The 13,430-nt window shown below is 50.4% G+C and overlaps 1 protein-coding gene across 2 annotated transcripts; it reads left to right on the top strand.

Annotated features, from left to right (window-relative positions):
• Positions 1 to 2,773: 2,773 nt before the first annotated feature.
• On the top strand, positions 2,774 to 7,201 carry LOC124982056 (cytochrome P450 2D17-like). Of its 2 annotated transcripts, none has more exons than XM_047548221.1 (9): positions 2,774 to 3,037; positions 3,976 to 4,147; positions 4,365 to 4,517; positions 4,601 to 4,761; positions 5,182 to 5,358; positions 5,532 to 5,673; positions 5,880 to 6,067; positions 6,521 to 6,662; positions 6,822 to 7,201. In XM_047548221.1, the coding sequence occupies exons 1-9, from the start codon at positions 2,849 to 2,851 to the stop codon at positions 7,013 to 7,015; spliced, it is 1,518 nt and encodes a 505-aa protein (XP_047404177.1). In that variant the 5' UTR covers positions 2,774 to 2,848; the 3' UTR covers positions 7,016 to 7,201. The 2 variants fall into 2 exon arrangements, with proteins under 2 accessions (XP_047404177.1, XP_047404178.1); XM_047548222.1 differs by having other exon boundaries at positions 2,776 to 3,037; positions 6,751 to 6,998.
• Positions 7,202 to 13,430: the final 6,229 nt, after the last annotated feature.

The raw sequence follows: 13,430 nt of genomic DNA, 5'->3' as shown, positions 1-13,430 counted from the left end.
ATTCCATCAGAGAGAAAGGTCTTGAGGATGGGGGCAGAGCCCTGTCAATCGTTAACAAGGTTGAGAGGAACGGTGACTGCTTCAACCCTTGCTGCTGTGGGGCTTGCACTTCAGTGCTCACCTCTGTGAACCTGTCTCCTCTGCAAAGTGCAGTGCTGGTGGCCCCCACTGACAATCTCCTGACTCTGGCAAGGTCATAGCTGGGTGCTTGGACCCAAAGTGAGTTTCTCCACCATAACAGGTGTGACCCACCAGCACCAGGATGCCAGATCTTGGACAGGAGAGGCAACTCGGTGGTAGGTAGAGTGCTTGCCTAGCATGGCTGAGGCCCCAACTGACCCCCAGAACTGCAAAAAAAAAAAAAAAAGATACCAGATCTTGCCCTTGCCCTGTTCGACCTGAGTCCCCAAGATGCACAGCAAGTCTGGGCCGTGCATTTTGGCTGACGAGCACTCTGACCTTTGCCTATAGCTACACCACCAATATGGGGACGAGTTCAGCCTGCAGCTACCCTGCAAGCCAGTGGTCGTGATCCACAGGCTGGCGGCTGGTGAAAGGCAGCAGGGACACTGCTGACTACACGCCAGTGCCCACCTGCCACCACCTGGGCCTGGGCCACAGTCCAAAGGCAAATGGCAGAGGGCATGGGGGCAGTATCCGAAGGAGACAGGGCCTGAAAGGTCAGAAATATCGGTAAAGCGCTGGGCGCAGAACCTGGAAAAGAAGCCTGTGCAGACCATGGTGGGCAAAGTCTATGGGCAGAACAGGGGTGGGCAGTTACCCACAGGAGGAGAGCAATGGCAGGGGTGACCCTGGCAGCCTACGGACTTTGCTGGTGTGGTCAGCGATGCTTCTCCGTATCCACCATGCACATCTTCAGCCTGGGCAAGAAGTCCCTGCAGCTGTGGGTGACAAGAGGCAACCAACCTCTATGCCACCTTCACTGAACATGCCAGTCAGTGACGGGCTGAGGGGCACAGCAGGGGATGAGATGGGTGGGACTGGGAGGCAGGGCCCACACCCTGACAGGCAAGCCCCCTGTTAGGATGCCCTTTTAGCCCCAGGACCCTCCTCAACAAAGCAGTGTGCAACAGGATTGCCTCCCTCATCTATACCCACCGCTTCCAGTATAACGAGCGCGTGACCAAGATGTCGGACCTACTGGGGACACTCTGAAGGAGGACACTGACTTCATGCCAGAGGTGCTGGGCCCAGGGGAGTCTGTGCAGGGCTATTATCAAGAACACGAGCAATAATAAGTGTTGGCGTGGATGTGGGGAAAGAGTCACACTTATACATTGCTGGTGGAGTTGCAAATTGGTGCAGCCACTCTGGAAAGCAGTGTGGACATTCCTCAGAAAGCTTGGAATGGAACCACCATTTGACACAGCTATCCCACTCCTCGGTCTATACCCAAAGGACTTAAAATCAGCATACTACAGTGATGCAGCCACATCAATATTCATAGCAGCTCAAGTCACAATAACTTGATTATGGAACCAACCTAGATGCCCTAGATGCCCTTTAACTGATGAATGGATAAATAAAGTGGTATATATACACAATGGAATATTACTCAGCCATAAAGAATAAAATTATGGCATTTGCTGGTAAATGGATGAAGTTGGAAAATAATGTTAAGTGACATAGGCCAAGCCCAAAAAACCAAAGGTCGAATGTTTTCTCCAATAAGTGCATGATGATACATAACGAGGGGGTGTTGGGGGAAATAGAAGAATGAAGGAACGTAGGATGGTGTAGAGGAAAATGGGGTGGGAGGGGGTGGGGGAAGGAAAGATAGTAGAATGAGACAGACATTATTACCCTATGTTCATGTATGATTACACAAATGGTGTGAATCTACATTGTATACAAACATAGACATGAAAAGTTATACCCCATTTGGGTAAAATGAATCAAAATGCAGTCTAAAATTTTTTTTTTGTAATTTAATAAAAAAAAAAGAAAAAGAATGGACACTTAATCTGACTATGGGGATTAAATGTGGAACCTTTGGAATGTCATCTGCCTTAGATAAGGCTGCTTATATGCAGCCTGTGATGGCGTGCTGGGGCTTTATTGGAAGAGGGAAGAAGATCAGGTGGAGGTGTCTTCCTGTCTCTTCCCATGGGGTGCACCAGGACTCTGCCAGAAGGAGGCCAGCACCAGGCGTGAGCCCGTGAACCCCCAGGATGTAAACTGCACCCCACCTCTCATCTTTCTAAGTAACTTGCCTTCCTTCATTATGGCAGCTGGAAATGGACTAACGCAGGTGCAGAACCTCGTCCACGCTGGAGAGCACGCTCCACCTGTGCTCCTGTCCCACGGTCCTCTGATCACAAGACCTCTCTGAGGACCCAGGCTGCTGTGGAAGGCAGATGTGAGTTGAAGGCCCCTCAGGAGACGGAGGTGAGGCAAGGAAGGCAGAGAAGTGCTCTGGGGCAGGCGTGACAGCAAGTCAGGGAAGGGGCTTTGTGAGGTGTGGAGGGCAGGGTCAAGTCAGACCGTGGTGCTGTGCCAGCCGGGCCTGCTTCGGAGTGTAAGGTGGAGAGATGCAGTGAGTGCCTGTCTCCATCCCCTTCCCCGGGTAGGAATCTGGGGAGGGAAAGAGGGGCAAGGACCTGTGTAGCTGCCCATGCCCTGGCCCCTGCCTAAACTCTCTGCCTGCACAGTCACCAGAGCAGGTTGGCTCCTGGCAGAGGGCAAAGGGCAGCCTCAGCTCCTTCATAAGGGGAGGGCCCAGGCAGTCACGTGCCCAGGCTGTAACAAGTCTGTCCTGCCTGGTCCCAGGTGCCTAGAGTGGCCAGGAGAGACGGTGCCAGAGGAGCTCAGTGGACAGCAGGCAGCCATGGGGCTGCTCACCGGGGATGCACTGTGGACCCTGGGTGTGGCCGTGGCCATCTTCCTGCTCCTGGTGGACCTGATGCACCGGCGCCAACGCTGGGCTGCTCGCTACCCACCAGGCCCCATGCCACTGCCTGGGCTGGGCAACCTGCTGCAGATTGACTTCCAGAACATGACAAACTCCTTCCAAAAGGTACAGGAACCGGGGTGGAGATGCACACCTGTGATCCCAGCAACTCAGGAAGCTGAGGCAGGAGGGCCGCAAGTTCAAGGCTAGACTCAGCAACTTAGGGACACCTTACTCTAATAAAAAGATAAAAAGCGCTGGGGATGTCACTCAGTGGTTAAGTGCCCCCGGGTGTAATCCCCAGTGCCATCCCCACCCTGCCAAGGTAAAATAGTTGATGCTGGATCACAGAGGAGGGTTCCCAGAACCAACAGAGACTGGTTCTGAAGAACCAGTTGAGATGGGTGGGTGGAGCCACAGGCTGGACACGGAGCTGGGCCTGAAAGGGGGCAGGTTTGAGAGGCTTCCTGGGAGAGGGCACTGCAGGGCCCGAGGACAGATGGAACTTTCCAAGGGCAGATGTGCCAGAGGACAAAGGCCAGGAGGGACAGGACTTGGCAGTGGGTTTGGGCTCCAGTTGAACAGGGTATAAGTCACGTAGGCCCCAGTCCCTTGAGATTCCTTCAGAGGGAAAGGTCTTGGGGATGAGGGAAGCGCCAGGGTCCTGAGCAGCAAGTGAGTCAGGAACTGGGGGTGGAGAGAGGTTGTCAGAGAGCACGTCACGTTTTCTGCTGCTGTGGGGCTTGTGCCTCCCTGCTCACCTCTGTGACCCTTGTCCTGCTGTGTAAAGTGGGGCGCTAGTGGGCCCCATTGGCAGTTTCCTGACTGTCAAGGTCATAGCTGCCAGGTGCAGAAAGTTGGGTCCAAAATGAGTTCCTGTACCTTAAAGGGTGTGACCTCCCAGCCCCGTGTTACCGGATGTCAACACCAGGTCGCTTCCTGGTGTTGTCCTGCTGTGCGGTTGCCCTGGTCTTCCGGGTCTTCCGGGTCTTTCGTGGTGAGGCTGAGGTCTGCAGCCCCACAGGGATTTCAGCTGGACAAATACATGGCCCTTTCTGCTGCAGCTGCGGTTCCGCTTTGGCGACGTGTTCAGCCTGCAGCTGGCCTGGAAGCCTGCCATAGTGCTCAACGGGCTGGCAGCTGTGCGGGAGGCGCTGGTGAACCACAGCGAGGACACCTCGGACCGCCCGTGGATGCCAATCTATGAGCACCTGGGCTGGGGACTGCGTTCTCAAGGCAAATGAGCTCAGGGGCAGAAATCCCAGACTGGGGATTGGCACGGGCAGCTGATACCTGGAAAGAGGGATCAGTGACCTCAGGAGCTGTAGGGGGCCTGGGTACAGAGCAAAGCCAGAGCCGCATGTGGCCAGAGTTGTTGAATGGAAGAGGGATCCTGTAGCAGCAGAGGAGGAGAGATGGGCATAGTCAGTCTCAGTGTGCCAACCATTCCTAGGGGTGATCATGGCAACCTATGGTCCTTCCTGGCGTGAGCAGCGGCGCTTCTCCGTGTCCACCATGCGCAACTTTGGCCTGGGCAAGAAGTCCCTGGAGCGGTGGGTGACCGAGGAGGCCAGCTGCCTCTGTACAGCCTTTGACAACGAAGCCGGTGGGTGACGGGCTCAGGGGCACAGCAGGAGAGGAGATGGGCTGGACTGGCAGGCAGGGCCTGATGGACATGCCCCCTCCCAGGACACCCCTTTAGCCCCAGAACCCTCCTGAACAAGGCAGTGTGCAACGTGATCTCCTCCCTCATCTATGCCCACCGCTTCGAGTATGATGACCAGCGCTTGACCAAGATACTGGACCTTCTGGAGGACCTGCTAAAGGAGGAATCCGGCTTGGTGCCTATGGTGCGGGGGTCAGGGAACTCTCCAGGGCCACTTCTGTGCAACTAAGACTCAGGAGGGTTAGCATGCAGGAGCGATGGGAGGGCATTCTGGAGAGGCCACCGTAGGAGGGACGGCCCGCAGGTGAGCAGATCTCAAACAGTAGCAGGACAGCTGGGCAGGGGTCAGAGGGCTCCAGCAGAGGAAAGGGAGCCCGTGCCCCCGTCCAGCTGGAACCACACAAGCCCGAGGTTCCCATGGTAGCCTCTTCCTTCTGGCAGCCCAGGGCCAGCAGAGAGCCTGGAGCCTGGCTCTGGGGACGGAGCTGGTCCCTGGGAGGGACAGGCAGGCCGGGGTCCACCCTGGAGGAGGCTGGGAGCTGAGACTGGTCCAGGCCAAGGAGGAGCACAGGAAGGATGCAGGGGCCCTCTGTGGCTGTCACAGGTGCTGAATGTGGTCCCAGTGCTCCTGCGCATCCCAGGGCTGCCTGGCAGGGTCTTCCCTGCACAGAAGGCCTTCATGGCCCTGTTGGACGAGCTGTTGACAGAGCACAGGATGACCCGAGACCCAGCCCAGCCACCCCGAGACCTGACTGACGCCTTCCTGGCTGAGGTGGAGAAGGTGAGTGGGGCTGCCTGAGACGGACTGGGGATGTGGGCCGAGGGTCCTGTGAGGCCCGAGAGCAGGCGGTACGGAGCCCGGTGACCCGGCACCTGGGGCGGTGGGGGTAGAACGGGAGGTTATTTGGTGACTCTTCCTTGTCCCCCTGAGCCCACCTTCTGCCTCTGGCACAGGCCAAGGGGAACCCTGAGAGCAGCTTCAATGATGAGAACCTGCGCATAGTGGTGGCTGACCTGTTCACGGCAGGGATGGTGACCACCTCGACCACGCTGGCCTGGGCCCTCCTGCTCATGATCCTGCACCCGGATGTGCAGCGTGAGCTGGGACGGGGAGGGAGAGCTGAGAGACTAAAGGTGCCCTCCTTTTGACCGGGACACCTGTGTCTCCAAGCACAGGCTGGCCCAGGCCCTGTAAGGGCGATACCCTTCTCACCTGGACACAGCCCTTCCCACAGGGGTAGGAGAGGGTCAGGGAGCAGCCCCCTGGCTTCTGACACTCTGTGGGGACGCTTGTCTGTCCAGGCCGCGTCCAACAGGAGATTGATGAGGTGATAGGGCAGGTGCGGCCGCCAGAGATGGGGGACCAGGCCCGCATGCCCTTCACCATGGCCGTGATTCACGAGGTGCAGCGTTTTGGGGACATCGTCCCACTGGGTGTGCCCCACTTGACAACCCGGGACATCGAATTGCAGGGCTTCTTCATCCCCAAGGTAGGCCCGGGACCCTCCGCCCAAGCTCAGTGCCACCAGTAAGTTAGTGGCCCCGGCATGGCCACTGCGGGGGGAGGAGGACTGGCATCTAGCTCACTAATTCACAATCCCACTGGCGCTGCCTGTCCCAGCCTGAGCGGGTCTGGGAAGCAGAGGAGCAGCCAGGCCAGCCCAGTAGGACAGAGCCTCAGGGTGTTGGGGAAGCGGGTTAAAACCTGCCTCAGCTTGTTGTGGCAACTGCAGCACACAGGGACAGGATTAGTGTGGGTGTTTGTAGGACCCTTGTCACCAGGCCCTGCCATCATATCAGCCAGGATGCTGAGGTTCTTCTGGGGCTGAGGATTCCTTCCAAGGGTTCAGGTGTGGACCGGGGGGAGTCTGCCCAGGCTGGTTCAGTGGAAAGGTCCCGACGTCCCCATCCCAGTGCCTGCTCACGCCAGGCATCTCCTCCAGGGGACGACGCTCGTCACCAACCTGTCATCTGTGCTGAAGGATGAGACCGTCTGGGAGAGGCCCCTCCGCTTCCACCCTGGACACTTCCTGGATGCCCAGGGCTGCTTTGTGAAGCGGGAGGCCTTCATGCCTTTCTCAGCAGGTGCCTTGGGGGCCCTCCCTGACTCCCGCTGGAAGCCTTGTGGGGGCGGAGGCCAGGGAGAGGCCTACTGAGCTGCACCCACCCACAGGCCGCCGCGCGTGCCTCGGGGAGCCCCTGGCCCGCATGGAGCTCTTCCTCTTCTTCACCTGCCTCCTGCAGCGCTTCACCTTCTCGGTGCCCGCTGGACAGCCCCGGCCCAGCGACCATGGAGTGTTTGGTGCCATGGTGACCCCACCCCCCTACCAACTGTGTGCTGTGCCCCGCTAGAGGAGGCGGCAGACCCCCACCCTGCCCCCAGACGGGCTCTGACGTTCAATAAAGCAGTGTTGTCCTGCCTCGCCCCTTGTTTCTGACTCGGCCCGGCTGTGGGGTCCTCAGCCCCGTGTCTGAGGCCAGCCCTCGCCCCTGCCCCATCCTTCTGACTGGACTCCTGGAATGCGCTGGAGAAACGGGCGTCCTGTGCTCAGCAGGTGGCATTTTGCCCCATGACACCCACAGAGACCCTTCGCCGGCTGCTGGGTTGATGGCCAACTGCAAGAGGAAGTCTGGACTCTGAGGGTCTCAGGTGGGGGACAAGCGGACAGGTTTCCACTAAGAATTGGCTAAGAATCAACGCCGTGTCAGGCTGGCTGCCAGGTGGCGGGACTCGGAGCAGGTGCTGCTCCCCAGGAAGTTTGACGGAGCCTCCGTGTCCAGGGGTGTTTTCTTGGGGTTGGTCTGTTAGGGGTGGAGCTGCCACATGGCCAGCTGCAGGGACTCAGTCCCTGTCCTCTCGTGGGTCAGACGAGATGGCCCAGCACCCTACCCAGATCCCGTCCCTGGTGCGAAGTACCCTGGAGAGACACAGGCGCTTGCCAGGAAGGACGTGCCGAGGTTTCGGGAAGGCCTTCCTTGCAGCCCCTCCCGAGTCAGTCATTCGTTGTAGTGTGGGATGGAATCCCCAGGCCTGCTGAGTAACTCTGTCCTGCAAGGGCCACTTGGCTCCTACTGCAGAAGGATCACATCTGCCTGAGCCTCTGTATGTTTGTTTTTGGTGGCAATTCATGCATCTAAAATCTACCACACACTTACATTACACCCTCGTTGCCCGTGTGTGTGTGTGTGTGTGTGTGTGTGTGTGTGTGCGGGTCATTCTTTAATTTGGTGCCAGGGGTGGAACCCAAGCCCTTGTGCATATTCAGGAAGTATTTCTTGTGGGGAGGGAGGGACAGGGTAGAGCAATGTTGCCAGACCGTACTGAACCCCTGGGCTCCAGCGGTCCTCCTGCCTCGGCACCCAGAAAGCCTGGACTGCAGGTGGACACCACTGCCGCTCCTGGTGTTCATCCCTGAGCGGGCTCGGCCCCCTTTTCAAGTGTTTAGTTCAGCAGTACCAAGCACACTGGCATCAGGCACCCAGCACCCACCGGCCCCAGAGTGCTTCGTCTTTCCCATTTCAGCCTCAATACCATCGTAGGGCATTGCCCATGGATAGTGGTGGAACATCATTATAGGTCCTTACTTGCCACATGACTGTCCAGAAAGGCTTATTTCCAGGAATCTCATCTGTTGACGTCTGTACTGCACTGGTGTGATTACTAGAGCTGTGTGCAGATGCTCATTAACCATGGTTTGAGAAATAATTTTTTGCCTTTATGACTGTGCAATAGCTATAGGCATTCAGTATAATCTGTGCCTCAAAGTTTGAATTCATTCTTTTTTCCTTGGTGATGCTGGGGCTCAGCTCATACATGCTAGGCAAGTGCTCTATGGCTGAGCTGTGGCCCTAGCCCCGAACTTCAGTCTCTCGTTATGCTAGCAATATGCAAGTTTCAATCCATGAACCATGAGGTATTCCTTTCCAGTTCTTAATTCTTATTTGATTTCTTGATTTTTTTACTAGATATTTATTGTTTTCTTCTCTACCTTTCTTGGTAATGTTTGTAGCTTTTGCTATATACATCTTTGACTTCCTTGGATTACTGATTTCCTGAATTTTATTCAATTTGATGATATTTTAGATAAAATTGTAATCTCATTCTCAGCTGGTTTGCACAATGGATTTTCGTGTGTTAACTTTGTCTCCTCTACTTTGCTGAATTTCCCCCTAACTTTTGAGAGTGTTTTTGTGAAACTTTCATTTTGTCCCACATAAAAGTTCATATCATGTATGAATACAGATCACTCTTCTTCTTCCTGCTTAACTGGGATCTTTTTAATTTTTTTTTTCTTTGCCAGTTGCTCTGGCTAGGACTTCCACACTCTATTGAGTAGCAGGCATCCTCATTCTGTTTGATTGTTTGCTTGTTTGCAATGCTGGGGATTGAACCTAGGGGTACTCTGTCACCGAGCTACGTTCCCAGCCTTTTAATTTTTTACTTTGATACAGGGTCTCACTAAGTTGCTGAGGCTGGCCTCAAACTTGCCATTCTTTTGCCTCAACCCTCCAAGCTGCTGGGATTACAGGCACGCGCCACCACACCCAGATGTTTATTGTTTCTCTATTCTCTATTTAATTTATCTCTACTTCTAATTTTTTCTACCTTCTGTTAGGTTAGAGTTTAATATGCTAAATAGCTTTCTTTTTAGAATATTTTTTGTTGTACATGGACACAATACCTTTGTCTTTTTATTTATTTGTATGTGGTGCTAAGGATAAAACCCAGCGCCTCACGCGTGCTAGGCAAGTGCTCTGCCACTGAGCCATGACCCAAGCCCTGCTGAATATCTTTCTAGTTTTTTTTTTTTTTTTTTGCGGTACTGGGGATCGAACTCAGGGCATTGTGCTTGCGAGGCAAGCACTCTACCTGTTGAGCTATCTCCCCAGCCCCCTTTCTAGTTTTTTAAGGAATATAGTTCCGATATTGGTTTCAGATCTTTCTTCACGTTTAATGTAGTTGTTGGCGGGTATAAACGTTCCTCTGATTCCTACTTTTGCTGGATCCAATATGTTTGGGTATGTCATATTGTCCTTTTTATTCACCTCAAGTTATTTTCTAAGTTCCCTTAACTTTTTTGACCCATTGATCATGTAAGCTCCACATATTTGTCGACTTTCTAGTTTTCCTTCTGTTGATTTCTAGGCTGATTTTGTAGTGAGCAGAAAAAATTACCTTTTTCCGTATTTTTAATTGGGGCATTAGAATGACACGTGATGGTGGGGCTTGTTGTTATATATTCACAAATTAGACATGATGTAACAAGATAATTTGGTAAATAATTCCCCCATCCCTCCCTCCTCATTTCCTCTGGTCCCTTTCCTCTATTCTACAGATATCACCTCAATTTTCATGAGATTCCCAACCTTTCTTTTCCATTTTCCCTTCTAGCTCCAACCTACGAGAGAAAATGTACAACCCTTGGCATTCTAAGTTTGGCTTATTTCACTTAACATAATGTTCTCAAGTGCCATCCATTTTCCTGAAAATGACATAATTTTATTCTTCTTTATGGCTGAATAAAACTCCATCGTGTGCATAGATCACTTTTTCTTTATCCATCCATCCATTGAAAGACACCTAAACTGGTTCCTTAGTTTTGGTTATTGTGAAGTGTACCACTATAAACATGGGTATGCCTATATCACTGTAGTATGATGACTATAATTCTTTGTGATAAATACTGAGAAGTGACATAGATGAGTCATATGGTCCATTCCTAATCTTTTGAGGAACCTCCATACTAATTTCCATAGTGGTTTTTCTAGTTTACAATCCCATTAACAGTGTAAAAGTGTTGCTTTTTCTCCACATCCTCTCCATCACTATTAGTGGTTATATTCTTTTTTTTTAAATTTATTTTTATTGTAAACAAATGGGATACATGTTGTTTCTGTTTGTACATGGAGTAACAGCATACCATTTGCATATTCATACATTTACATAGAGTAATGATGTTTGATTCATTCCGTTATTTTTTTTCTCGCCCCACCCCTCCCACCCCTCTTTTCCCTCTATACAGTCCCTCCTTCCTCCATTCTTGCCCCCCTCCCACCCCCCATTTTGTGTCATCATCCACTTATCAGTGAGATCATTCGCCTTTTGGATTTTTGAGATTGGCTTATCTCACTTAGCATGATATTCTCCAGTTTCATCCATTTGCCTGCAAATGCCATAATTTTATTATTCTTTATAGCTGAGTAATATTCCATTGTATATATACACCACAGTTTCTTTATCCATTCATCAATTGAAGGGCATCTAGGTTGGTTCCACAGTCTGGCTATTGTGAATTGAGCAGCTATGAACATTGATGTGGCTGTATCTCTGTAGTATGCTGATTTTAAGTCCTTTGGGTATAGGCCAAGGAGTGGGATAGCTGGGTCAAATGGTAGGTCCATTCCAAGTTTTCTAATATATTCTTTTTAAAAAATATTTGTAGTTGTAGATGGACACAATCTTTATTTTATTTATTTATTTTTTTTACATGGTGCTGAGGATTGAACCCAGTGCCTTGCACATGCTAGGCAAGCACTGAGCTACAACCCCAGGCCTTAATGTTTATATTCTTGAAGGCTGCCAGTCTGCTGGAGGGAGATGAAATCTCAGTGTAGGATTTGCATTTCCCTAGTTGCTAACGCTATTGTACATTTTTTCATATATTTATTGGCCTTTTGTGTTTCTTCTTCTCCTTCTTCTCCTCCTTTATTGGCAGCAGGTATTGAACCCAGGGGTACTTGACCACTGAGCCACATCCCAGCCCTCTTTTATTTTTTATTTTTGGACAGGGTCTCACTGTGTTACTGAAGGTCTCACTAAGTTGCTGAGGCTGACCTTAAACTCGTGATCCTCCTGTCTCAGGTTCCCAAGTCGCTGGGTTTACAGGAGTGTGCCACCATGCCCAGTTTATTGATCACTTAATAATCTTTCTTCGGAATTCTTTTTCTGGTAGTTCATCCCCTTCGAGGTCTTCGGAGTCAGTTGCTGGTGAATTACTAACTTTGGGAGGTATCGTATTACCTCATCTTTTCATGTTTCTTGTATTTGTGTGTTGGGTTTTATGCATCTCTTGGGATGGATTTATCTTTCACTTTTATGTGTGGGCCTTTTAGGGCACAACCTTCTCTTGCCCAGGTATTCTGGGATGTCAGGTTGTTGTGAAGTTTTCTACACGTATTCCAAGTAGGTTTTTTAGTATAGTTTCCCTGCTGGTTCTTTGGTGATGATTAGTGTATGACACAGTGTATATTGTGTAAGAGTTGAGGATTCTTCTTTCTTGGTATGCCTAAAAATAGGGTCCTTCTTGTAGATCTGGCTTTTGTGCTGTATGCAACAGGGTATGTGGAGTACACCCTCCATGATTGCTCTTCCTCATTTAACAATTCTTTTTTTTTATTTATTTTTATTGTAAACAAATGGGATACATGTTGTTTCTGTTTGTACATGGAGTAACGGCATACCATTTGCGTAATCATACATTTACATAGGGTAATGATGTTTGATTCATTCTGTTATTTTTTACTCCTCCCACCCCTCCGACCCCTCTTTTCCCTCTATACAGTCCCTCCTTCCTCCATTCTTGCCCCCCTCCCACCCCCCATTATGTGTCATCATCCACTTATCAGTGAGATCATTCGCCTTTTGGATTTTTGAGATTGGCTTATCTCACTTAGCATGATATTCTCCAATTTTATCCACTTGCCTACAAATGCCATAATTTTATTATTCTTTATAGCTGAGTAATATTCCATTGTATATATACACCACAGTTTCTTTATCCATTCATCAATTGAAGGGCATCTAGGTTGGTTCCACAGTCTGGCTATTGTGAATTGAGCCGCTATGAACATTGATGTGGCTATATCTCTGTAGTATGCTGATTTTAAGTCCTTTGGGTATAGGCCAAGGAGTGGGATAGCTGGGTCAAATGGTGGGTCCATTCCAAGTTTTCTAAGGAGTCTCCACACTGCTTTCCAGAGTGGCTGCACTAATTTGCAGCCCCACCAGCAATGTACGAGTGTATCTTTTTCCCCACATCCTCACCAACACCTATTGTTGCTTGAATTCTTGATAATCACCATTCTAATTGGGGTGAGATGGAATCTTAGTGTAGTTCTGATTTGCATTTCTCTTATTACTAAGGATGGTGAACATTTTTTCATATGTTTGTTGATTGCTTGTAGATCTTCTTCTGTGAAGTATCTGTTCATATCCTTAGCCCATTTGTTGATTGGGTTACTTGTATTCTTGGTGTAGAGTTTTTTGAGTTCTTTACATATTCTGGAAATTAGTGCTCTATCTGAAGTATGAGAGGCAAAGATTTTCTCCCACTCTGTAGGCTCTCTCTTCGCATTGCTGATAGTTTCCTTTGCTGAGAGAAAGCTATTTAGTTTGAATCTATCCCAGTTGTTGATTCTTGCTTTTATTTCTTGTGCTATGGGAGTCCTGTTAAGGAAGTCTGATCCTAAGCCAACAAGGTGAAGATTTGCACCTACTTTTTCTTCTATAAGATGCAGGGTCTCTGGTCTGATTTCAAGGTCCTTGATCCATTGTGAGTTGATTTTTGTGCAGGGTGAGAGATAGGGGTTTAGTTTCATTCTGTTGCATATGGATTTCCAGTTTTCCCAGCACCATTTATTGAACGGGCTATCTTTTCTCCATTGCATATTTTTGGCACCTTTTCTAGTATGAGAAAATCGTATTTATTTGGGTTTGTGTCCATGTCCTCTATTCTGTACCATTGATCTACCTGTCTATTTTGGTGCCAATACCATGCCGTTTTTGTTACTATTGCTTTGTAGTATAGTTGAAGTTCTGGTATTGAGATACCCCCTGCTTCATTCTTCCTGCTA

Source organism: Sciurus carolinensis, chromosome 4 (genome assembly GCF_902686445.1).
Source record: "Sciurus carolinensis chromosome 4, mSciCar1.2, whole genome shotgun sequence".
NCBI classification, from domain to species: domain Eukaryota; kingdom Metazoa; phylum Chordata; class Mammalia; order Rodentia; family Sciuridae; genus Sciurus; species Sciurus carolinensis.
The sequence above is the reverse complement of the archived record's forward strand: the minus strand, read 5'-3'. Positions and strand labels throughout refer to the sequence as shown.

Coding starts and splice junctions, on each gene's coding strand:
- LOC124982056 (XM_047548221.1), top strand. CDS start 2,849: ATGGGGCTGCTCACCGGGGATGCACTGTGGACCCTGGGTGTGGCCGTG. Junction 4,518..4,600: donor AGCCTTTGACAACGAAGCCG/GTGGGTGACGGG, acceptor GCCCCCTCCCAG/GACACCCCTTTAGCCCCAGA. Junction 4,762..5,181: donor AATCCGGCTTGGTGCCTATG/GTGCGGGGGTCA, acceptor TGGCTGTCACAG/GTGCTGAATGTGGTCCCAGT.